Source organism: Vidua macroura, chromosome 2 (genome assembly GCF_024509145.1).
Source record: "Vidua macroura isolate BioBank_ID:100142 chromosome 2, ASM2450914v1, whole genome shotgun sequence".
NCBI lineage: Eukaryota > Metazoa > Chordata > Aves > Passeriformes > Viduidae > Vidua > Vidua macroura.
In genome coordinates this window covers 38856608-38883465 of record NC_071572.1, presented here as the reverse complement: position 1 = coordinate 38883465, position 26858 = coordinate 38856608, and the positions used below count along the sequence as shown (strand labels likewise).

At 41.3% G+C, this 26858-nt stretch overlaps 2 protein-coding genes across 6 annotated transcripts in view; both read right to left on the bottom strand.

The window, feature by feature from the left end:
• GGACT (gamma-glutamylamine cyclotransferase) overlaps nt 1-24880 on the bottom strand; it is a 28747-nt gene extending 3867 nt beyond the window's left edge. Inside the window, exons 1-4 of one of the 5 annotated variants that reach the window (XM_054004619.1) lie at nt 24525-24577; nt 22796-22948; nt 21657-21683; nt 3129-3223 (exon numbers count right to left, since the gene is read on the bottom strand). Coding sequence is in view for 2 of the 5 variants with exons in the window: in XM_054004593.1 (XP_053860568.1) it covers nt 310-352 (43 nt within the window). In the remaining 3 variants the exon portion in view is untranslated. Of the gene's footprint in view, nt 1-309; nt 836-2311; nt 2456-3128; nt 3224-21656; nt 21684-22795; nt 22949-24524 lie in introns of those variants that run through there. The other 4 variants (XM_054004608.1, XM_054004627.1, XM_054004601.1 and 1 more) reach the window with 4 other exon arrangements.
• TMTC4 (transmembrane O-mannosyltransferase targeting cadherins 4) overlaps nt 1-26858 on the bottom strand; it is an 83518-nt gene that overhangs the window by 567 nt on the left and 56093 nt on the right. The window lies entirely within an intron of this gene.

The following is a 26858-nucleotide window of genomic DNA, read 5'->3' as shown; positions in this document are numbered from 1 at the left end:
CCTCTCTTCCCCAGATAGACAGCCCGAAGTGTTAAATCACCTCAAGTACAGTTTGAGGTGGCAGCTGGTCTGCACCTGTGAGCCCCATCTTGAAAACAGACCCTGAATGACCATTTGTTGTATCTGTGAGCATGAAAGACTCAAAATTGGTTTAAATAGGATAAAAGACTGGCTTTACTGAGACATAACAGGGGGGAAAGGTACCTTCATAGTTCCTGCATTATTTTTTCACACTGTGCTGTGTTTGTCCTCCATCATTTCTGTAGGGTAGAAGCAGTTCTTGCACTGTGATGTTTTCCCACATTTTACCTGTGGTCACTGACTGGGCAGAGCCTGCCTCATCCACAGTCATCTGGCTGGCCAGACACTCAACATCAGAGGAACCTGTGCAGCTCCTCCTGGAAAGAGTGTCATTAAATAATGTATTTCAAGTTTGAGAAATATTTTAAAAAAGACTGTAAATTGAAATTCAATCTATTTTCTGCAATCTACTCTTATTTTAGTAAACTGTTAGCTTTGGTCAGTTATCCAAAAGGGTGTGTTGCTGGCTGAGAACAGTGTCATTTAAAAATCCTCAGTATCCAGGCAATTTCCCCTTTGGTGAAGCAAACAGTTTTTCTCTGTATCAAAATACAGCTTTCCAAGCAAAAACAGTGTGTGCCTTCATTTGCTGGCAAACTGCTTTCACTTAGGGGAATAAGAACACACTGATTTTTTCCCTGTATTTTATCAGATATACTTCAGAGTAATTTATCCTTCCTTACATAAATGAGCTTTTTTCTTGGATGCAGCTCATTCCCTCACAATAAAAAGAGCATTAATATTCCGTCGGCCCGAGTCTCTTTTATAAGAAAAAATCATTACCTTTCAGATTGTGTTTTGAATAACAAACACAGATCCTTCAGGAAGAAACTTGTCCCAGTGGGGATTGAGAAAGGATCAGAGTTAAGCATTGAAACATGCAATTAATTCCCATTACGGGATTAGGGCACTCGTGTTCACTTTGAATCAGAAAAATGAATTGTGAATTAAATTGTTCACAACCAAGAGGTTACTTGTCAGAGTTAATAAGTTAAAAAATAAAAAGGGAAACCTAAAACGCACATAAAAAGCTAGAGCTAGTGAGTGGTGCATCTGTAAGGAAAAGGCATGCTTCATTTCCATTAAACAAAAGCCCTGTCCCTACTGTACAGCTGGAGATAAGCTTCAAAAAAGTTCAGAGAAGTGTGTCACCATTTCCTGAAACTGGTGAAAACAACTTTCCTGTTTCTGATGGCACAGCAGCTGGCTGTTGGGAAACATCACCCATTTAAAGAAAGGCACCCATCATCCCAGTGAAGAATTCAACAGCAACAAAGGAACTTGCTAACCCAGGTCTGGGCAAGTGTTTCTGATTTAGCCTTTGAGCAGACTGATTCAGCAGGCAGTACAAATGAAGATGGAGTGGGAAGCTGAAGTTTCAGCCACAGCTCCCCATGGCACTTCTGTGCCCCACAGTGGCCCTGTCGCTCACGCTGGATGGGCTGAGCACAATGACTTCTCTTTCTATTAAAAAAAAAAAAAAAAACCAACAAAGCAAAGCCCAGCCCTCCAGCCAAGGAGGGATTGAAATAAACTTGGTAATAACATTTCCTGATCACTGCTCCATATAAATAAGACATGCACAATTTTCTGTGCAATAAATCTGGTCTCCAGTGTGCCATGTGTTGCGCTGCAGAAAGGCTGCAGATGTATTAGCATCACTTAAAGCACTCGCAAATCCTGGGCTTTTAAAAGCGTTTTAGCCACCTTGTGGCAGGAGAGCACAGAGCAGAATTGTATTTGAGGGTCATTTCACAGGCTTCCACTATGCAGCTGAAAAGAGTTATACGTGGCACCCCCTTGCTGAATCACCAACAAGAAGTTGCATTTTCTCACTTAATCCAGTTTGACACTTCTTACCTTCACTAAACCACCTGAGAGGAAAAGAAAACCCACCAAATACCAAACAAAACCCGCCCAGACTTACACTGAATATTAGCTGCCAGGACAAAACAAACCCATTCAGAAAGTACTTTCATGAAATATTCATACCAGAATCATTAAAATTTAAAGGCATGGAGAAACATGAGTGAAATTTGTACGTCATCTTGGCAAACTATTTCTTTTAGCTATGAAAGATGACCTGCCAGATCACTTGTGGGTTCTGTAACTAGTTGCTTCATCGGGCAAGATGCAAAGATCATAAAACAGAGGAACTGTTTCAGCATCACACAGGTAAGTGTTGTTGGCTCACAACTGGTGCTAGCTAGGAGCCTGGGTTGCTACTCACCATTAGTGCTAGTAGGGCTGCAGCACTGTATCCACATCCACCCTCACCCACCAGTAGAGTTCTGGGTCAGGGCTTTGGCCCAACAGCTCCAGCAGGATGAGAGAAGAGTGGGTGGCCATGGGGCCAGTCGCTGGCTCACTCACCCTGCAATTGCAGATGAAGCTGCAACCAAGCTCTTTGTTCCCAGGTTGTGCCCAAAACAAGACCTTGCTCCCCAAGTGACAGCAGCAGCTTTGGCAAAAACCACCTTTTTTTTTAAGCACAATTCAGACAATTACAGGACCCTACCAGCTTCTTTTAAAAATGAAGCATGGCCCCAGAGTGGTGCATTACACTAGCTCCAGGGCTGTTTGCAATCATGCTCTCAGTGGGTTTGGGAGAAGAAGTTTCACCAAAATAAATCCTAACTCAGAAAGTATCCATTTCTCTCACTCCATACAGTAACATTATTTTCCCTTGAGAAAAATTCTCTGCATTGGCTCTGTGACCAGATATAGTTACACATTAATTCTTCAGAAGTTTCTTAAAAACTGTAGGAAACAGGTGAAAAAACAAAATCCCTTGAACTTTAAACTTGAGCCCAGTCTGTTTGAATGAAGGGAGTTTTAAGGTCACTCTTCACTCAATGCTAACTTTCAAGAAGGACTAACATGCCAGAGAGGACTCCTGGGACCGCATCCTGTTGGTCCTTTGATGCTTTCATTTTGTTGCTTGCTATTTTCTTTATAGCACAGACAAGGGCTTCCTGCCTGGGCCGACCCCTTCCCAACCTTGCTGAATACCTCGGAAAAAGTTTATGGCAAGACACCTTTCTTACATTAACCACAGAGGCACCAGTGAAACGATGGCTCCTTTGAAATCAAGAGGTTATGGTCTCCTCGCAGCAGTCACCCGTTCCGAAACCGTGAGGCACTGGTTTGTGAAAACAAACAAGAGTATTGGAGTAACCAGGGCCATGCTGGATGCTACTGGACACTACCTGAAACTCCACTTAAACTTCTTTGCAGATTCTTTTAATTTCTTCCTTGGATAAACCACATCCCCAAACCAACACTTCTGTGCTTAAACTGAAGTATCTTCTGAGTCTCTGCCAGGAGGTAGAGTGAGGATGCCCTTCCTTTGGATAGGCATCAATCACAGCACTGCTCACGTGCTTTGTACCCCTTTGTCATCAAAAACATTTGCCTTTTGTCTGTTTGAAAACATTCCAAATCACTTTCAACTGTACTGCACAGAGAAAATGCGTTAATTTTTATTGCTTACAGAAAGAGTTTAATTCCCAAAGTGACTTTTAGAAGGTCTCAAAGTGACACATATAGAAAACCACCACATGCAAAAAGATGATGGGGATTGAATGCAGAACACACGCTGGACACAACATTAGACTGATTAACAGGCTAAATTTCTGGAGAGTGCAGAGACAGGAGGGGATTGCCAGCACATCAGGACAAGAAAAGGTGGATTAAAAAACCAGAAGCTCAGTGGATGTGGACAAACTGAGCTGAGAGGAAGGAGGGGAAAGTTGTCACCGCAAAAGAAAATTATGTAAGTATTGACTGTTTTGTCCTAATATTAAGTCATGTTGTTCAAGTTTCACTAAAGTCCTGGGACCTCATTTCAGAAACCTGTGGACTACAAAACTATTTAGAAAGCGCTCAGGGCAGAGCACTGAGTCCAGAATTGTTTTACTTTGACCAAGAATGAACCAGCAGGAGGTTAAATAGGAGCTGATGAGATGGGGCATAATCACCCACAAATATGGGTAAAGGTTTAAAGAAGAGACAGTTGATTCTCTGCATACATGAACACATAGCCAGCCAAAATTTTTTGCACAGAATCATTAATGTGGATAGGAACAGCTTTCTAATTGTAAAAACAGAAAGTCATGAGGACAACCATAACAAATGACCCCAAAAAAGCTTGAGGGCCCAGTGCCCTCTATCTTAGGGTGGTCAACAACAGATACCTCAGCATCACAGCACAAGAACAGGACAAGACAACATTGATGCAGTTCCAGAGTTGGGTCCAGACCCCCCCCCCCCCCCCCCAAGTCAAAGTGATGAGCGTTGTGCTGTGTAAAGGCCTTTTCTTCCTGTGAGCTCTCATGCCTGTTTTTGAGTCAGCAATGGCAGCAGCAGCACAGAAGGCAGAACCAGGCAGCAACTGCATGCGTGTGCACAAGGCCAGATTACTGTGGGGTCTTTCCCTGATGCCTGCTTGCTTCATCTTCCTGAGTCAGGGGGCTCTGTGCACCTCCTCAGTGGCACCAGGTACTTTTCCAGTGCTTACTCTCTTGATGGCTGACAAGTCTACATATATTTAACAAACCAAGCAGCATTCTTTACTGATTCTCCTATGGTTTTGTGACATAGGGAAACTAACCCTAAAATATTTAAGAATAGACAAACCATGAATTTATACAGGGAGAGAAACCATGTCTCCTCCTTTGTTCACATTCCATTCTCCCCGTGCCTATCTGAGTGTTACTGAGCAACACACTTATGTTTCAGAAGAACAGAGCAATACCTCAAGCATCTTAGTCTTGAGTGCCAACTGAGGTGTGCTTACTGAAAATCAATAAACAATGTGGAAGTCTTGAAAACTGGAACTCTTGAAAACGTTCAAACTATCATGGATGCTACAGTTATTCTTGTCTTAGAGAAAGGCAAGAGACTAGATGGCTTCCCAAAATCCCACTCAAGCATGGTGGGTCCTTACAATGAAGTTTTGAGTACACTACAATTAATTTAAATTATATACACAAAAACATGTCATCTTTGCACTTTTAGCATAGGTGCTTACACTGTTGTATCTACACAAAAGGAAGGAAAAAAAAAACAACCCACAAGAATGGAGCATATGCTTTAAATGCCAGACTGCTGTTACAGGAAAAAAGTAGAAAAACAACTTTTGATAGGGCAGGCCTGCTATGCCATGGTGAATTTGAAGTGGTTTCCATCATTGAGATGCAGAACAGAGCCCAGAGTTTCAAACCGCCGACATCCTGAAACTCGGGACAGAGCCTGCAGCTTGGATGGGTTCCCTGCGAGGTCAGCACATTAATTTACATGCCAATACCCGGAGCTGTCAGTTTGCTGTTTTGAGAAGATCATCCCGGCCTGTGGAACACGGCAAACACTTTGAGTACCTAAGCATGGGAATGTATTTTCCTACACTGAAAGGATGGCGAGAGAGAGAACGGGAAGCGAGAAAAGATGGGGTCTTGTGTGGGATCATGAGGTGCCTTTCCACAAAGGAAATGAGGGAACAGCTGCACAATGATCCTCTGTGAGGAGGGGAGAGGTGCCCAGGTCATGGCCCAGCACCGTCCCTTGGGAGTGTGACTGAGCCTGGAAAGGAGATGTTTATAAAGCCCCATTGGTGAGCAAAAGCATCCTCCCACTGGCAGGGGCCTGTGGCTCGGGAAGCCACGTTATGCTTTTGCTCCTGCTCTGTGGAGGTGCCATGGCAGGGGCTGGAGGCAGGACAAGCTCTGCCAAGGAGAGACCCAGTGGTGCCTCTTGGGCTTCACTGTGTGGCTCGTTGGGAGGGCCAGCAGCTGGACATCCTGATAGAAGAGAGGTGGCCACTCCAGCCAGCAGCTCCACAGGCGGTAGCAGGATGTCTCCCTGGGATAAGTCAAGGTGCCTGAGCCCTGCAGCACCATGTGGAAAGGTCACTGCAACACGATGCTCCTCAAACCTTGGTAAAAACCAAATGAGAGCACAGATGTTCAGGGAACAAAATGTGCTCTGCTAAATGAACCAAACAGAAAAATCCACGTGTATATCTGGGAACAGTATACATTACAATGTAGTATTTTTCCTCCAGAAATGGCTACATACTCCAGTCCAGCATGGACTAGCTACTAAAACACAAACCTTTGACCGATGTGGCAGAAATTAAACATCAGAAAAACTCAAAAGACTGGTTTTTTTTCAACACATGATTCCTGGGAAACTATGGGCTGCTTTAAAGGGTCAAATAAAGGCAATTTACATGCATTTGCTGCATCCACATATACACATGCAAGGATTTTCTACAGAGGCATGCTTTGCTTGTGAAGTGTTAGTGGCCACCAGAAAAGGAGAGAGGAAGGTTAAAACCAGCTGTACTGGAGGAGCCACCAGATCTAAATGCAAACACAATTTTAAATGTTCCTCCAGAAAGGGTACAGATAGTGTGGGATAGCAGCCAAGGACATTTGCTCTGAAGCAGGGTTATAGAAATTTTGTGAGGTTCAGAAGGAGTAGTGGATAATAAAGTATATCTATACACACAGAAGTTACACTAACAGTAATGCTTTTTTATTTGTATGAATGGCACTAGGTAGCAATGGAAGGAGGAGAGGCCTTCCTTGACATTTAGAGGATCAGAGCTGATGTTACTAAAGGTACATAGCGTTTTTTTTTTAAGAAGGAAGTCATACCATTCTTTCAGTCTGTGAATCAAATTTGTGTAAGAGCATAATATTTAACATGGGATACTGGTACAAAATAAAACAGATCAACAGGCTGCCCAGGGAACTGGTGGAGTCACCATCCCTGGAGATATTTAAAAGATGTGTGGATGTGGTGCTCAGGGACATGGTTTAGTGATGGAGTTGGCAGTGCTGGGTTAACAACTGGACTCAAATCTTAAAGGTCTTTTTCCAAACTAAATGATTCTGTGATTCTGTTCTAATTCACTACAGTTATTTTAGTTGTCTTACCAATTAAATGTATATGCAGGTCTTACATTGGTAAGCTATCTGGGTAGTTTTATTTAATAAAAATATTCTTAAAGTAAATTTCAGCTTGTAACTTAATACAAGTCAGAAATAAAAACCCAGTCCGTATCTCAGCAACATATCTCTTCCACCATTTTCTAATATAATAAAAGGCAAGAAAATACAAACCAAAACAGGACATCAAATCAAAACTACGAAGAACCACAAACAGATGTTCAGAATTCACTTCAATCCCACCGAGGCATATCACTTCTCTTTAGAAATTAGTAATAAGTTTACTACAGAACAAGTAACTCACAGATCATAATGAAAAGAGAATTAATGAGTTATTTAAACTGTCCTGCTCTTGATTTTTACTCTCTAAGAATGACTTGCAAATTCCTGCAATAAAGTCTGAAACATACCCATGTCCTTCTTCAATAGGGAATGCATGCTTATCCCAAAGTAAATGCATTTACTGGCCTCCTACCTTCTACATAGAAGAAATGAATACATATTCTGGGGACATCCAAAATAGCCTGAAATTGCACTTAGCAAGGCACTGGAGTATTTACTTTCAAATCCACAAAATGTACTGACCAAACTCAAACATCTTCCTGCCTGGTAGAGTCAAAGCAAGACAAGAAATCTTCAATCTGTATGTGTCCTATAAAATTAATTGTTTATTTTCTGGTAAGGAGTGTTTTGGTCTCTGATGCAGAAACAGGTTCTATAGTCTAAGCAAAATGTAACATAGGTCTGTAAGATCTGTATTTACTGGAAAATAAGGAAAACCAGCTACACAACCCCTTAAATCTTCTCATGGAACCACAAGAGTCTCACAAGAATTACTGATGGAAATAATTCCCTATCCCTACATATGTATTTGCAATTGCAGATAAAAGCTATTTTGGTTTTATGATTACACATAGAATTTACTCTAATTCAAGGTCTCCTTTCCAGTTCTCCTTCCAGAATGCTTGGAAGGAAGCTTTAGTGAAGGGCATCTTATAGCAGGGGTAAGACTGTTACAGGATTACATAATATTCATCTTAATTTATATGAGCCAATTATTTACAAATAAAATATTTACATAAATGAAAACAGCTTTATACATGATTTGCAGCCTCTCTTCAGTGACCTTTGAGAAAGAATTTCTGATAGTAACTTGCTACAGAAAGAAGAACAGAATTAAGTACTGGAAGTAAATGAGAAGGGGATTAATATGCAATGTGGTTCTGAATGCAAGAAAGCCAGGCCAGGGTCATTAAACAACCTACACTGACAAGGATAACACAGTGAACTAGGAGTTCATTATTTAACAATCAGTGAAAACATCTCCAGACCAAGTCATAGGGAAGAACTGTCTATGAACAAGTTAAGGGAAGATTATAATGGACTACATTAAAATAAGAAGCAATAAGCACAGACAAAAGTTACCAGTCATATTCCTCAGGAATCGGTGTTGTTTTATTTCTTAGAGATCTTATTACAGAAATTACCTGTGTGCCTACCACATCTGTATGTGATGCATCCAGAAGAGCATAATTTCATGCTACAGCCACAGGAGATGGCCTAAGAACTGTGTAATTGATGTAAAATGGCTTTTAATGATACAAAGTACAAGACCATATGCTTGGGGACCACATACAAGAGCTCATCATTTGAAGTCAATAAAGGAATCAGGATCTTTCAAGCTGGAAGGGATACATAAGAATGATGGAGTCCCTGCTCCTCACAGGACTGCCTAAAGCTAACCCATATGACAAAGAGCATTGCCCAGACTCTCCTCAATCTCTGACAGGCTTGGAGCCATGACCACTTCCCTGGGAGCCTGTTCCAGTGGCCAGTCACTCTCTCAGTGAAGAACCTCTTCCTAATGTCCAATCTGGACTCCCCCTGCTTCATCCCATTTCCTTGTGTCCTGTCACTGATCAGCAGAGAGATCAGCACCTGCCCTCCACTGCCCCCCTTGAGGAAGCTGCTGGCTGTGATGAGGTCCCCCCTCAGCCTTCTCTTCTCCAAGCTGCATGTGTTGAGTGACCTCAGCCACTCCTTGTGAGTCTTGCCCTTGAGGCCTTCCACCACCCTGGTCACCCTGCTCTGGACACACTCTAATGGCTTTTGTGAAGGATTTTACTTTTACAAACCAGGTGGTTTCCATCTGTGATATATTTCTGCATCATGACAACATATAAAGCACCTTTTAAATTTTTAAAAATAAAATTAGCATTCTAGAGACATAAGTCTTCCAAGTTACTTTGTGGGCACATCAGAAGAAACTCACATACCTTAAGGCACTGAAATCTAGGAGAGTGTCCAACTACACCTATCCATCAATCTAGAGTTTGTGCTAAGGAAACTGGCATGAATTAGGCAATATTACAATATAAAATGTTCTGAATAACTCAAGCTACATCTTAAGATGTAACCAATTTAGGACTGGAGCAGGTCCCACGCAAAGGATATTAAGCCACCTTTTTAAATTAGCATATCCTCTCAGCTTTAGTATCTCCCCACAACAGCCTCCTTGCATACCCCAAATATGGGCCAAAATTATGAGAAAAGAGGATGGCTAAACTGGCTACATTAGTTGTCCACAGAGCAGATCAAAGGGGATGCACAGAACTCACCACAGAAAGGGAAACTCCCACTGTCCCCTTTCCATACCATGGGACATGAGGCAGTAGTGACAATGGATCACTATATTCCTGCTTTCTCAGGGTATGCTGTGGAAATAAGGAAACAATTCATCCATGCTGCTATTTTATTGGGATCCCACCTTTCCAAATAGATCCCAAATATCCAGTAGTATGTAGAGTATCCTCCAATTCACTTCCTCATGATTTTTCAAATTTCAGTATGAGTGAACAGGATAAGCAGGACAGGGAACAGCAAATCCTAAGACTTCTCTATCCTTCTAAGTGAAAGGTTTCCTCTTGCACTGGGATCAGCAGACATTTTCAACATACACCTCTCAGCACAAACTGATACACAACATAAAAACCAACAAACAGCTCTTCCTGTCAGCAACTTTGCTCCTACTAAAATAAATTGACAAGCACCACTTATAATTTATTTTTATGCTACAAATAAGGAGAACAGCCTCCAGTAAATACAAGCAGCACCACATTTTTAAAAACAGACTGCTTGCACTGAAAGGTCAAGACCTTTGCTCATAGCATATACAGCCTGGGAGTTTCAAGAAGTAGTTCGGGATGAACACTGGTACACTCTCATACCAAATGCATCTGACAATGAAAAACTGGAATAAGAAGGGATGATTTTACAGATTAACCAAAAAGTGTATTTTTGGAGTTAAAATGATGCTACCTGAAAAATATTAAAGATAAGCATTATTCACAGGATACTGAAAATGCACAAAACATTATTAAATAACTTCCTAGTCCAACGTGGCCATAGGAAGTTACATTTCAGTTCTTGAACAAATCAAGCAGTGCCACTCTCCCCACCCAAATACTGTGCAGTACAGCAGACTCGGGCAACTCCCAATGCCCACAAACAGGAATAATGTTATTATTCTGAACAGCATTTCTCCTAGACTTGACAGTATCTAGGGACATCTGGAAATCGCAGTTAATTTCACTTCTGCATTCCTTAAGCAAACACTCACTTAGTGATGCTAATTAACTGAGGAAAAATTAAATAATATAATTACAGAGCCAGATGAAAATCAAGAAACAGCGTAATACTTAAAACACATAAAGAAGAAAAATTATACATTTTGTCTTTTTGATAGGACTTAAAAAGACAGGTAATGATCAAATAACTTCTGACATTCAGCTCATGAACATTTTTTCCCAAACAGATAAATGATTGGCAAATTACAAACCCTCACTAGCTCACCGTTTACCCCACAATAACTATCAATTAGTAAAGGCATGGTTCTGAATGCACAATGCATTACATTTTTTACTTTCAACACCTGGTGTCACCAGAATAACACCATATATTTCTAAAATGCTCTGCAGTGGTGTGTGTGTATGCGCTTTGATTTTAGGGCAGTAATACTTCAAAAGAAGTGGAATTGCAGAAAATTATGGCAAGTAATGCACACAGATTAATTTTTTTTGTTGACTGATACATTATCAGTTAACTGACCATGGCAGGTCATTTTAAAAATGAGGCTCAAGGTATCTAAAAGCCTTCATCCCTTAGACATGGTCAAAAAAGGCCTGAACAAAGTGAAAATTTTGCTGTATTTCAGTATTTTGAGCAAGCTAAATCCTAAACCTGTTTTTTGTAAAAATGCTTTACCTGGTGATTTCCGCTACACTAGAATTTTGCTAATTGCAATAAATTTTTGTAGGGGCTAATCAAGACCTTTCTGTCCAGTCTTGGGCTGTATTAATTGGTTATTATTACAGTTCCCCTGAGAATAGACAGAGGGCGGCGATTTTCATTGATTATTGCTTGGAGCTCCCCAAGACACTAAATAAGAAGTTAAATATCAAAGAAGATTTAATTAATTTTAGTGTCTCCTTCTTTCCACTCTATCAGCAAAATAGAGCTGATAAAAAATTGACAAATTAAAGGGAAAAGAAAAGAGTCAGAACTGGTGACCCTGTATTTTTTTAATGAGAAAGTACATGCATTTATTTGCTTTAATCTTTAGATAATGGGCACAAGAAAATGAAAAGTTTCTCAGCTTTTGATGCTTATTCCAAAGCCCAAATGGAATTATGGCTGGCAGTTAGATTAACTGGTATAAGATTTAAGTTGTATTATGTTTTTCTTCTAACATAGCATTTCAAATAAATCAGTGAGAGAATCCTGAACTCCTGGGGAAAAAAAAAAGTCATAAGCTTGTTACACAAGAAAGATAGAAAATACTGTATTATAACATACAAATGCAGGATTTCAGAATCAAAAGGTTTAGGAGTCTCTATTTTGGCAGAAAATTCTGTATCAGCAAACAAAGGAAGATGTGATCAAGATATTTATAATTAATTTTGTAAAAACTTAAGACTGACGCGTCCCTTCCACTAATTATGCATGGGTTTCCTGCAGCGGACTTTCCAGAAGTCATATTGTCTTTCAGGACTTTTTCAGTTAAGACAGGAGTACTTCCATAACCACAAGTTTTCAGGTTTTAGTACAGTCACTGTGGATTTTAAAGCTAGAACAGAAACCCTGATACAGGAATTATTTTCAGGTGAGTGCATTTCTAGGATCCATAGACAATGTTTGGGGGAGATCCCTATGTGTCTGCAAGGCATTTACTACCTCTAAGCTGATCTGTGGGGCTAGCTTTCTGATGATAGGCTTCCAAATCTCCTAAAAGGAAGATAGGCAAGCAGTACAATCTTGAATACTGGTATCAAATAACATCAACCCATATAAAGAACAAAGTAGTCATGAAAAGCAGGAAAAAAGCTTAAGCCTGGGAAAAGAGACGCAAGTCATTAAGGAAAAGCAGCTCTTCTCCTCAATGCTTGATTTAAACAGATGTTAACATAAATTAGTAATTTATGTTAAGAGACAGCCTAAGTCTGGTAGGTTAACCAAGTTAGACAGGTTTTACAGGCAGGTTTTGTTTATTACAACACCACCACTTGTTCGCTTCAGCATTTCAGAACACAACCCCCCCCAAAAAAAACAAAACAAACAAACAAAAAAAACCCCAAACAAACAAACAAAAAAGCAAACAAAAAACACCAAAAAAAACCAAAAAAAAAACCCCAAAAAAACCAAAACCCCCTAAAACCAAACACCAGTAGTTTTCTGCAAAACAAGGTGTTAATTATTTTAGGACTCTGTAGGCTGTTATTCCTTTTTAAAAGGGAAAAATAATAATAATAAAAAAGACCTTACAGGACCCTTTTCTCCCAAAAGATACAAGTATTCAGGGGTCACTGACTCAGAATGTGCTTATATGCACAGGAGCAGAAGGATAACTGGTAAAGTAATACTCATGTCACAGAGGTTTATCTGGAGCTGCTCAGCAGCATGGCCTGATGTGTCCTCTACCACAAAAGACTGCCCAGGCAGACCTAGGGGACACCACTTGAATGGAGATACACACTATTTCCAATGTCAGTTCCTACTGAAGAAAGAAGGAATGAAGACCTTTTAGTAATAAAACCTAATATTTAGAATGCACAGAGGCAGTTTCCCATCTCTACCACTGGTAAGATGTGCAGATGCTGAAAAGAAATCATCTGTCTTGATCCATACTAGTTATTTTGTCTTGACCTTGGTAGAACTTTTGACACTGACAATGCTCATGATACTCGCACAAGCAAGCTAGAAAAACATGATTTAACAAGAACTGTTGGTATTTAGACAAAAACAAAAAAACCCTTCCCCCCAAAAAAACCAAACTCCAAAACTGTTTAGAAAGACTAGTTAATATTTATCAGAGGTTAATCTCAAACTGGACATATGCTCAGGATTTGTTATGTTCATTCCCGTAGCAGGGAAGCACCAGTAATGAAAATACTGAATGATGCGCATAAGACTAATGAGACAGTCACAAGTCCCTGCATGATTGCTGCTCTGCAGCAGCTGTTCAGGTAAGGCTAGAACAAAATTCTAAGATTAAGCCAGGAATAATCAACCACATAAACAAAATTTAGGGAAAGATTGGTGTAACAGCATTTCCACAAAAAGAAATTTGGCATTTACAATGATCAGGAAGTCAGCATGAGACAACAACGTGGTAGGGCTGGAAAAAATATCCTGCTCTAATGCAGCCACAAATTGAGTAGTATGCCCAGCTTTGAGCACTACATGTAAAGAACCATGATCAGCTGGACAGAGAGAGAGCAATCACAGGTCAGGAAACCAAAACTTACAGAAGAAAACAACAAAAATAAAAAACTTGTACTGTGATCACTTATCTTAGAGAAAACAGCATCCTGCCTTTAAGAATATGAAATCATACTGGAAGAGAAAGAGGCTGTAATCTTCTTTCCACATCTGCTTTAACAGAAGATCCAATAAGCTCAAATTCTGAAGACGGACATTAGAAAGACTATCCACCTCCTGATAAGCAGGGTGCCTAGGAAGAGTGTAGATAACTAGCAAAGTTAGGAATCCTTCACTACTATCTATCCTCAACAGTAAGACAGCAAACCTCTATCAGAAATAACACTACTGCTGCAAAACTTGCCTTTTGCCAAGGAACTGGATGAGACAATCTCTTAGCCCTCCTTTAAAAGTAAACATAAGAGGCAGTTTGAATCATACGCTATACATGGAAAGGAACACTACATTCATGAAGACTGCATGAGGCCAATTCTGAGGTCTAGTCAGTAGATTCATGCTACATCAAGGACAGGTTTCTAGTATAGATGCCACTCCCTGCCTCTTTATAGATGGGACATTTTCCAATTACTTGATTTTTTAGATTTACTTTGCCAAATAGCAATCACCCTGAAAAGCAAATGAAATGTTGGATTCCCACCCCTTCTTACTCCATGCAATGCCTCCTAAATACACTCAGAGACACAATCGTGAGGTGCTAAACTGAATGCTTTCTGACCCCATGAATCTTGCATTGCTTTCTGCACTGTGATCAAGCTTCAAAAGGCCAAATCAAATGGGACAAGGGTTAGAGCCCTTGGGACAAAGCACATGAATCTAATTTTTCTACTTCCTAGGAGACCACAGAATCATAAAATATGCTAAGTTGGAAGGTACTAATCAGGTTCCTCAAGTAGAAATCCTGGCCCTGCACAGGACACCCCAACAATCACACCATGTGCCTGAGAGCTTTGTCCAAATGCTTCTTGAATTCAGACAGGCTGAATACTGTTGTTAGTCCTGCAGCTGGCTTTGGTTGGATCTGGTTACAGGGAGGGTATGACTGTCTCAAAGGCAGAGCAGTGCCAGCCCAGCTGTACATCTTCGGCTGATAAAAGCACCGAAAGAAAGCAAAGTGCATGAACAACCAAAGCCTTTGACACCACAGCCTCAGGAACAGATGCATAGCTCCCCGGTACCATTCCCAATCTGAAACTTCTGCTCCCCAGGTAGGAAGCTACAAACACTTGTGCCTTGAGGCTTCCAAGACAGCCATCCTGGCTTACATATTATACATAAAGGCCACTATAAATCTGAGTCCACAAAATAACCCTTCTCCTGGTTGTATCTACTTTTCGTCTCAAAACCTGTTTTTAGATCACAGATATGACAGATTTTAATCCTAAATAGTTTTGAAATAACTTCTTTTTAATAAAGATTTGGAAAATAGAACTTATATTTTGTTTATAGGCATATAGGTTTTATTTGTACTATTGATAGCATGCTGGTGAGATAAATCACTTTGATATGGTACCATTAAAAATCTATACCCTCACATAGTTTTCCTCTAAACTGCTGATGTCACAACTGTAGATAATAGACACTGCTGTTTTTCTAGACATACAATAAACAACCTTACACACACATTTGTTTACCCACTGCATATGTGATTCACAGGTAAACTACTGCACGTCCATATGAGTGTAATCCACAGCAGTGTCACAGGTTTCATCAAAAAGAACACTGTAAGCTAGTACATATTTCTTAGACAGCTAAATGATTGTATCGTGACAGCTCAGAAAACATGCTACAAAAGCTGCATCTGCAGCAGCTTTGCCCACAAGACAGAAATAATGAGAGTTGGGATCCAACCAGAGCTGTCAAAGTAAACCCTAAATTGTGCGTGTTGTTAGTACTGCAGAGTGTTTAGAGATCACAAAAGTAGATGATTACTGGGGAGTTTATTCCCATTAAGAGATAAAAATCATCAAGCTTAAGAAAGACTGTTCCACCGTAACTGAAAATATTTCCTAATGCTCTTCCCTCATTAAACTCCCAAAGCATCACTACTACCTAAAGTAAAAACTCAATTGATAATGCAGCTGTGCTGATGGTTTAATGGGCTGGCACAGAGAACCACAGAGGGGTGGGGCAGATGTCAAATAAATAATCCATTCCATATAGAATCTCAAAAAATTAGCCCAATACATTAAGTTTTGACCTATCTAATGTCAAACCAAACTACCTGATGTGGCAGGAGGGTCATGAAAGACAAATTATCCTAAAGGCAATGTCATCTGTTCCTTCCTTCTAGTATTGTATCTACCAGCTCTGGTGTCTGCTGCATCACTCTCCAGACTCTGCTTTAAATCTGGTTGCAACAACACTGATGGTCAATCTCAAAATCTCCACAGAAAAAGTGCCCCCAAAACCAATCAAAATGTTTGACAAACCTAGAACTGAAAGGTCAGTCATGGACTTGATAATTTTCTCAGTCCGTCATAAGATTGAGAGCACAAAGTTATTATTTCGAAAGAATAACTACACTTAACAAAATTCAAAACTGAACTGGATCTGCATGTCAATGAATAAACACATCCTGCATTCACAGTAAGACTGCAATGATAAAAAACCTCTGCTAAAGATAGATAAAATACAGAGTCTGATTTGAATTTCCACCTAAACCAATACTGCAACAGAAGTTACAGGTTAAGACATATAGACTACATTATGACAAATTAAAGAGATTATTTTGTTATACAGAAATTACGAAGAAAATTTTTAAGTTCCTCCTGTACAAAATTAAAGATACTTGATGCTCTCCATTACTACAGAAAACTGTCACTAAGCCTACTTAATTAAAAGATATAATAACTACTAGCAGTAAAAGAACAGACTAGATGAACAGATGGATCCAGATATATTTTGACCTAAATTTCTCGGTATTTTGACAAGATAAATAAAGGTAAATATAAACAAGAAGAGGAGGGAGAGGAATAACCAGCCAGTCACTATATCTCAGTAAGAAGTCTCATACTAGAAAGATGGAAAAACCACTATCAAATCCTTTTCTTTCTCTGCTCACCTGCCTGTCTTCTCAAAGATGTTTTGTTTCTGTTAAACGGGTTTCCCGCAACCACTTACATATTCACCTTACTGAGACATTAATTATGCCTGGAACCCAAATAATGAAGTAAGGCCCACTACCTTAGGACAGTTGAATCAAAAGAAATAAATAATTAACCTGTAATATAACTTAAATCTCTTAAAGGTTGATTTTCCTTTATGCTCACTCTCTCTTGAATCTGACCCCTGCTAGAGGTAACAGTTAAGAGAACTGTTTCTATCTACAGAGTCTACAGAGGCAGAGATTCTTCTTTCTGAGCCCTTCCTATCACATTCCCTTTGGGCACTCTCCCCAGCCAGACAGTTCCTAAGTATGTAACTTTGTGTTACTTACCACGTTTGAAATGAGCTTCAGAAAGCTTCAGTAAGATTTGGCCTGTGGCTGTATTCATATCCTGTAAGTTTTCATAGCAGGTATATTTGAACTACATCACAGCAAGGACTGCAGCCTTGGAGCAGGTTAGTGGTTTCATGTGTGAAATGTCTATGTGCATGGTAAGCATCCTGCTGGGATTTACTCCCTACGTAATTTTCAGCTAAGGCAAAATCAATCCTGGGGCTCCATTCCATAAACTGTGTTGAAACATTCCTCTCCACTCATATAGCTTCTCAGTTATTTATACATTTAAGTAATATAATGCAGGGTCAGCGCAATCTCACCAAAATTAAATTCAGTTGTTCTCCTACACCCACATCCCATCCTAATACTCACCAAACTTGATCTCTGCACCTCACAAGCAGCACCTGACTTTTGGAACACTGCTTCACAGTACATGAAGCCACACTCCATACATGCACTGTACTCCATCTCCTCTTAGTGAAAATATTCTGGAACACTGAGCTCAGATTCCGACTTACTCATTCCACAGAAAATCTTAAGTTTTGATGGCTTCACTAAAAACTGCCTCAAAGAAGATCAACAGCAATTGATATACACTCAAACATACCTGAAAGATGACATTCATTCCGACATTATGTTTTCTACACAGTAATTTTTAGTAATCTTTTCCCCTCTATTTCCTAGCCTCTGTAGGCTTGTCCCATCCTCTTCAGAGTTCTTATTTTGCCAGAATTAAGTTTGGGCCTAAGATGTTCTTCAAGCCACAGTTTCCCTTGAGCACCTGTGCAGGTATGCAATCAGGGGAATAAAGAAATTAATACCTATTATCCTCCTTCTACTCCTGTCAATAGATCCAAGACCATCACATCTCAGCTGACAATCATGGCAAGTATATTTTTGTTCATCCCTCATCTGATCATCTATACAAAACTACTATAGCTGAAAATTCTTTTGTTCTTCTACTCACATATTGTGGTGAGTTTCTCTCTCAACTAGTCCTGTCTTCTGATCTCTGAGATAAAAAATCTGAATCTAGTAATTTTCTCTTGAATTTGTTACTATGGATGCTTATGTTACTAAGCTCCTTCTCTAGACTCCTAACATTTCCCCTTTTTTTCCATGAGCTTTTCACAAAACCCATGAAAGAATTTCCTTTTTTCCTCCAGTTAAAACACTAACAAGAACCATTGTAGAATAATGTCCTCGCAGTCCAGAGGAGCGTTAGCTAAATCCCCCCAATGACTACATATTCCAGCACTCATTCCACATATTGCCATCATACAGTTTTTGTTATCCCTTAAGCAGAGGAAAATACATAAAAACAGAGGCCAAAAGAATGTCATCACAAAGTTAGGCAGGAGGTCTACCTGTCATTCAAAACCACTGCAAACACCATCCCTTCAACTGAAAACCAGAACAAGAAAACCCTTAATTCTCACTCACTACTTACAGTCTCACTTCCAAGGTAATTTTTCTCAGCAATGTTTTGAAGAAAATTGGTTTGTTTCTATTTTTCTTCAAGCTTTCAGTACTACCATATATGCAGACTGAGCCTCTCCTGATGGAAATTGATCTAACTTTTTACCTTTGATTTCTAGAGAAATTAACACATTCTGAGATCCAACCAAGAATAAAACTTGTTTACAGAACTTGCAGTGCACAGAATCCGTCGGCTATTAAAATGACAAACTGGTTTTAGTGGTAAAATTCACTGTCCATACCCTAGCCTAGTTTAATTAAACAACAAACACTTGGGTTCAATTAAATGGACTCAGAAAGAACACTATTAATAGCCTCCAATGAGCCAGAGGGTAGCATTCACCTTGATTTAATTTCCTGCAGCTCAGAATCGAGGCTTGTCACTCAGGCTTCACCATTTGGTATAAAGATATGTGAGGTGCATCTCTTGTCAGCAACTACAAATGAAACTCAACATTTCAGTCATCAAGTCTGTCATCTTGGGAAGCAGACTAAAGAAGGGGGCAGTGCTGAGGTACAAACTCATGATTCTTATCAGTACCATGTGTCAGCAGAAACAATAAAACCTTAGTTATTGAAAGTCCTGCACACAAACCTGCCTGCCCACCAGAAGGCAAAATGTACAAACTTGACATATTTCACAAGATGCATAGACAACATTTAGTACTTGAGATGCAAAGAGGTACAGGATGAAATCCAGGATATCACAGAATGAGTAAGTTGGAAGGGACCACAGTGGGTTACAGGTCTCATCTCCCTGCTCAAGTAGGCTTATCCTAGGTTTTCAAGTACCCACAGCAGGGAGACTCCACAACCTCTCTGGTTGTTCATCCCTCATCTGATCATCCCTCATCTGTTCCAGCGCTTGGTCACCTGTAATGAAGTTCATCCTTATGTTTGGGTGAAATTTCCTGTTTATCAGCCTCCACCCATTTCCTCTCATCCTGTTGCTCAGCACCACTGAGCAGAACCTGGCTCTATCCTTTTGGCACCCTCCCTTCTAAACCTACAGACACTGATGAGGTCTTCTCTTCTAGATGTCTCTTCTCCAGGCTAAACAGGGCCAGATATGGAGAGATACAGAAGAGAAACTATACAAGATTTGAGTCCAGATCAGGTGTAAAAAACATATTTTGGAGAAAAGAGAAGTCTTTTATACTAACATTCCAAAACACTATTGAAACTGTGTATGATTTTTTTTACCAGGAAGTAACATAATACCAACAAATATTCATAACACTTCTGGAATACTAAGTAAAGAGCAAAACTTCTAGAGACATGATGAGAAATGACTATCTGCATCTAATTCCTCACTGAAAGGAGGGCTACAACCCTGACTGCTGTTGGAGCCAAGACTCAGCCAGAAGTGCAGTACAGCAGTCAAGATGATACTGTTTGGGATCCCTGCTTCCTCTGACATCTCAGTGATTTATCTTACACATCCTTACCTTAGGACTCCTCGCTGAACAAAGCAAACAGCCAAGGCAGCAAGCACCCTGCACTGTATTAATGGGAACACAACCAGCAGATTATGGGGAGTGACAATCTCCCTTAACTTGACACTCACTAGAGCACACCTACAATACTGCATCCGCTTTGGGGCCCAAAACAAAAAAAAAAAAAGTGGACAAACTGCAGTGCATTCAGTCAGTCATGGGGCAAGAGTACTTGCCTTGTGAAAAGCAGGTCAGGAAGAAGCCTTTTCAACTTGAGAAGCCATGGCTTTTGATTGACCTAATAGCAGTCTTCCCATACCTGTGGTTATCCAGCAAACACAGCCAGGGTCTTCACAGCAGTGCATGTCAGAGTTGACAAGCAATAGGTATAAATCAAAATAAGAGAGGCCCCATCTTGATGCAAGGAAAAGGGTTCTCATGATACAGACAAAAATTGAAGCAAGCTGCCCAGAGGTGTTGTGTAGTCTCTATCCCTATAGGTTGTCAGGACATGTTGGATAAAACATTGAGTAACCTGGTCTGGCCACATAAATAACCTTGCATTGAGTAAAGAGGCTGGATGAATGACTCCCCATGTCCCTTCCAACCTGAATTTTGTTGTGATAAAAGTTGTGGGCTGCATCAGGCTAGACAAAATGAGGTGAGAGAAAGAACGAAAGAAGATAAAGAGACTTGCAGTTACTCTGGTATTATTTCATAGTACAAACTTTTTAAATTGCAGCATTGTTCTAATACAGCTACTCTCATACAGCTGAAGCCTGGCACAGGAGGGGTGATCCCTCTTGCATTTAGTAGCAACCCACAGCACTGGAAAAAAAGGAGTGCTTGAGGGAAAGGATGAGACAAAGCAATTCTACGTGACCAAGAAGTACTGTCAGAATGTCAGCAATACAGTGGTAACTCTGGCTGTTAGTAAAGGTCATGAGCAATTACAGTCAAAACACTGCAGAGAGAGGTGGTTATGTAGGTAATTTCAAAGGAAAAGAGGTGTCTTGTAAGACAGAGAAATCAGGAGTGACAGTGATATTGAATGTTTTCTCAAGATGTTAAGAGCGAATAGCTGACACACTTACAGAAATCACAGTGGCCAAGAATCTTAATGTAAAGGCCATTCTTCAACAATACCATAATGGTAAATCAATAGGACATGATATTATCCTGGTACAGCCCGTCCTTCTTTAACATTAATTGGAAGTGGGGAAAAGAGAGCAGTATCTGACATGGTCCATAAAATGTAATTAAAACTTTGCAATGAAAAAGAACAGAAAATTCTGGATAGCTACAGATTCTCGGTTAAGAACAGTGATTTACTACTGCCTGAATAGGTCAATTTCTAAAGAAAAAAGGTATTAACCATCCTCTTTGGAGACACAGAATGAAAAGGGGTATTACATTTGCTAACTCAATGACATGACTGGGTCCATCCATTTCCCCTGCCTCTTACTCAATTATCTATGTAATACTTACCCTTTCTGTCAGAATACTGCAAAAAATCTATGGAAGATGAGAAAACAAAAGGTAGCATCAGTTCATAGAGAAAATGTGTTCTGTTACAGCACATGCTCTCTGCTTAAGCAGTTCACATCACTTAAAATGTCATTTAAGTTTCACATTAAATTCTACTTAAATCAAAAGCATTATGAAAATTATTTGACCAGGTTCAAGTTCAAAGAACTTTTAGAGTATGAGAAACATACAAGAAGACTTGAATAGGAATAGAAAAGTGCATTGCTCCAAAAATGAAATGACAAAAACTACAGTGAAATGTAGTGTCTTTTTCTTCTACCAACAGTAACTATTAATAGCATTCATGATTACACAGAAAAATAATTTGGCTAATCCATTAGAGAGTAAAAGCGTACCAGAGCTAGCAGCAGAAGGCAAATGCCACAATGTACCCCTGGAATTTACTCTCTTATTTCACTCCATGACACCCCCGTGACTATACCTTTGTGCCTGTACTTACACTTGAACATTCACAATGTAGATCAGGCAGTCACATAACCTCATTTCCCTGAAGTTCCCCAAGAACAAACACAACCATATAAACAAGAGAAGCAGAACCGGCAAAATCCATGGTTACATGAGCAGTCAGATGAAAGTAATTTTCAAGAGGGAACTTCCTTTAAAATAGACAGTTGGGTTACTACTGGGAGTTATGTAGACAATGTATGTTATGGGACAATGTAGAGACAGACTTGGAGGAATGTTGCTTGGATGGGACCTTTGAAGGTCACCTAGCCCAGCCTCCCACTCAGAGCAGGGGTAAAGCCAATGCTAGATGACACCTTCCAAGGGAAGAGGCTGTGCTTAGCAGAACAGTGGGTGGCAGAGACAGCAGGACATCTGCTGCAAACCAGGCCTGGCTTGTGCCCTCTGCTCTCCAGAGGCACCTAGATTTCCATGTCAAACATCAGCCAAGGAAAGCATGAACTGACATGGGAAGCCTTTCTAAAGGATAAAAAGGATACTCTGCAGTCAGTAAAGCACTCCAAGCAATATTTCTACACTGAGTGATAGGAATAAATGAGCAACAGAAAACTCTAATCACACATATAAAGTCACCAAAAAGAAAAACTATAAGGAGTAGATGACATGACACGTACCAAAAACATGACACACTTTCTTCTGTGATGGAGCGAAGCTGTGTTCAGTATTCCAGTGGTCTCAAAACAAACTCACGAACAAACTCAAAGAAACTTGATTGCAAAGCTGATGGCAGAAAACCACACTAATTTGGAAAGTGAGGAGCAAACAGGCTGCAAGAACCCAAGGAAAATGAAGTGTGATGCACATATCAAGTAGTTACTATTTGTCAGCAGTTCAGTGCAGATTTAAAAACATTAGCAATGCATGGAAAGGCCATTTTTAATTTTGTTTAACATGCAGCCTCTTTGAAAATTCAGGTTCTGAGACAGACAGTAAAAGAGACATCTTTTCTGTTTAGCATTTATTTAATCATGGCAGGAGAAAGCTGTTCTACATTTAGGTAACAAGACATGTTAGTGTTCATATGACTTTGGCAGCTGTGATAGAGTGAGGACAGCAGACGAGTGCAAGTTAAATATACTGTAGAGACAATCTAAGTTTTTAAGACTTCTCTCAAGAGGAAGGGAGAAGAATGATGAAAATTTGCCCATGTTTTGTTCAGGGATATGAAATTTAAGGCTTCTCTTAATGGCCTTTGTCACACAATGAACATCTTTACTTGCCAAGAAATTGCTTTTCCAGGTTGACTGCCCACTTAAGCTAGAGAGTATATAAAAGAAGTCCATTCCTTAAAGTTCTACATGAAACAACTTGGTCATGGAGATATTTACAATTGTGCCACTGTATGTTCAGCTCTATAGAAATTGCTACCTTGATATTTTCAAAGTATAGCAAAAATTACAGAAGCAGCAAATTAAAAAATACCTGAAGCAAAAAATGAGGAAGTTAATTGTCTGGAATTAACTCAGATATAATTAAATGAACCTTAACTCAAACCCAAAAAGACTTTTGTAACTTTATAATGGAAAAGGATACAGAACAGGTGGGGGACAAACATATAGCAAAATGAAAAGCCAAGGTGGATTGAAACAAAAAAAAAAAGACCCTCCCAAACATTCTGGTCCAAGCAATGCAGGCAAAAAAATAAGTGCTCTGAAATGTTATCTCGTAAGGATATACAGTCATGGAATGGTCTGGGTTGGAAGGGACCTTAAACCATCTATCTTCAAGCCCCACCGTGGGCAGAGGCACCTTCTGCTAGACTCTGCATCTATGATACCTGATCTTTTTCCTTTCTCTTTTCCCTCTAGTTTAGGTATTGGCTCTTCAAACACACATCACTAACCCATTACAAGGGCAAAGGTATGTTACTAAAAGGAGTTTTTGGATCATAATGAACACTTCTGTTTGAAGGATGTGCCCGACCACCTTGACTGGTCCAGCGCCAGAGACAGCGCTCCCTGCACTCGGCTGTATCACCGACGGGCCGCCCCCCTCGCACACTGACGCGCTGCTGCGCCCTTGTCCCACGGGCACCCGTGTCCCGGCCGGGAGGAGCCCTGAGCCGCCCGCCGAGCCCCGCACCGCCGGCAGGGCCGGGCCGGGCCGGCTCCCACGTGGCTTTCAGAGCGCGGCCCGGGCCGCAGGGCGCTCCCGGCAGGGCTCTCCCCGCTCTGCCACACGGCCGGCAGAGCCCCCGGCCGCCACTGCCGGCCCTCCCACAGCCCGAGCCGGCACCTCCGCCTCCCCTCAGCGCTTCCCCGCGCCATCACGTGTGGCGAGGGCGGACCGGCCCCGGCCCAGCCGCCCCGCCCCGCTCTGCCCGGCGCTCTTCGGGGCACTCACTCGCCAGCGCTGCCTGCGCACCTCCGCTCCCGCCGGCAGCTTCGGCCTTCTGCCCGTCCCGGGGCGCCTCTCCGGGGAATAGACGGCGGGGCGGAGCGGGGCGTGGGGCGGTGCCTGCCCGCGCTCCCTCCCCTGCGGACGGGGCAGCGCAGGGAGCCGGGGCGAGCCGGGGTTGCCGGCTGGAGCCGCCCCGGCTGCCAGAGGGACGGATCGTGCTTGGCGGGAGCGCGGACAGGGCGGCCAGCCGGGCGTGGGGCCGGGAGAGCCGGACACCCCGCGCCCGCTGCCAAAGCCGGAGGAGCGCCCGGCGCTCTCGGGAAGGGCCGCTCCCGGAACCCGCGCCGGGACCTCGCCTGCTGGAGGCCGTAATAAACGTGCGTCAAGCAGTGCAACGTTTGGCAGCCAATCTGGCCTTTAGAGAACCTTTTAAAAAAAACTTTTTATTTTATAAACGCTGTTAACTCCTCTGTAGGAGAGGATTTTGGCTGCAGGCACAGAGGTCTTGAGCCTGCTGAAGCAGGAGTTTTAAACTTCGAGGCTGCTAAGTGCCTTTCTGTTGACCACCTTTGCAGGCAGCCTCTAGTTACCAGCCAGACTCCCTCGAGGTGGCTCCGTAGGGATTAGTCTGCTCTCTAGCAAAGCATGAGAAAACCTTCACAAAAATGTGAAGGTTCCACACAGTAAATCACTTTAACTTGAATGCATTGATAGGAGGAATAAGAGTGAGATACCTTTTTTATTGGTGCTGTAGAAAGGGCCGCGGGGGTCCTGGCCGATGGCAAATTGAACATGAGTCAGCAGTGCCCTGGCAGCCAGGAGGGCCAAGCACATCCTGGGGGACATCCGGCACAGCAGCACCAGCGGGATTGTCCTGCTCTGTTCTGCACTGGGGTGGCCTCACCTTGAATACTGTGTGCAGTTTTGGGTGCCACAATACAAGGAAGATAGTTTATCAGAGAGTGTCTAAAGGAAGATTTTGAAGATGGTGAGGAGTCTAGAGGAGAAGCCGTATGAGGAGCAATCTGTTCAGCCTGGAGGAGACTGAGGGGAGACATTGCAGTCTGCAACTTCCTCAGGAAAAAGAAGGCCACTGATCTCTTCTCTGGTGAGCAGTGATATAATCCAAGGGAATGGCCTGAAGCTGTGAAGTTGTGTCAGGGAAGGTTTAAGCTGGATGTCAGAAACAAGGTTTCTCAATCAAAGGATGGCTGAGCTCTAGAACAGGCTCCCCAGAGAAGTGGTCACAGCATCAGCCTGACGAAGTTAAAGAAGTGTTTCAGACAACACTCTTGGGCACACGGTGTGACTCTTGGGGCTGGCCCTGTGCATACAGAGCCAGGAGTTGGACCTGGATGAGCCCTATGGGTCCCTTCCAACACAGGATATTCTATGATTCTCTCTGGAGCATACAGGTACCATTCTGTAGCCTGGTTATTGGGACAGCAGGTGATATTTTGATGTCAGTGCCTCCTCCTTGACTAGTTAGAGTGGGAGCCAGGTTGTATCTTTTATAGATCATTCACTTTCACACCCAATTACCATTCAATAATTCTATTCCACCTATAATACTGGGTAGGATTGTTGCAAAACAACATATATAAATATGTATATGTAAATATATATAAAAATTTTCTTAAGAAAGGATGTTCTTTGATGTTTGCTCTTTGCTTTTAAGCCTAATAAAAGAAGGGATATTCAATCTGTGAGCAGGTAACAGCTAACAAGAAAGCTCTAAGTGATGTCCAGGTGTTAGAAAAACAAATTACTTGGTAGAATTGCCTTGTTAGGGTTTAGGGCTTGAAATGCTTCAGTGATCTCAGACCTAGGGGAAGGTTAACAAAGCTTGGGAAAAGGGATGTACCACTGATAGTGGACACAAAGAATGCAAAATTTACAGGCCACAGAGACATCTGGCAGAACTCCCAAGATAAAGTAGGAACTAATAAACCCAACCCAGTGATTGTACTGCAATCAACTCTGACTGGGTAAATTATAATTCCAACAGGGGGAGGTTGTGACCACTGGCTCACAGACCCCAAAGAAGAGAAAGACTGAGCATAGGACTAATTAGCATGAGAAGCAAGAGAATCATTAACCAAAAAAAGAATACCAATTAATAAGAGAACTATGTATCTTGTAGCCAATGAACACTAATTCCTTTGCTAAATTCTATAAATAGTAAAATGTTCTGATAATTAGTGTATCATTTGTGCAATACCACTGATTGTGCAACTCTGAAATAAATAATCAATGTCTCTCTTAAGTGTGTCATTATTGGCTTGTTGCACACTGGGTAAAAAATCTGATTTTGGCAGAGAAGATTGCTCAGCATTT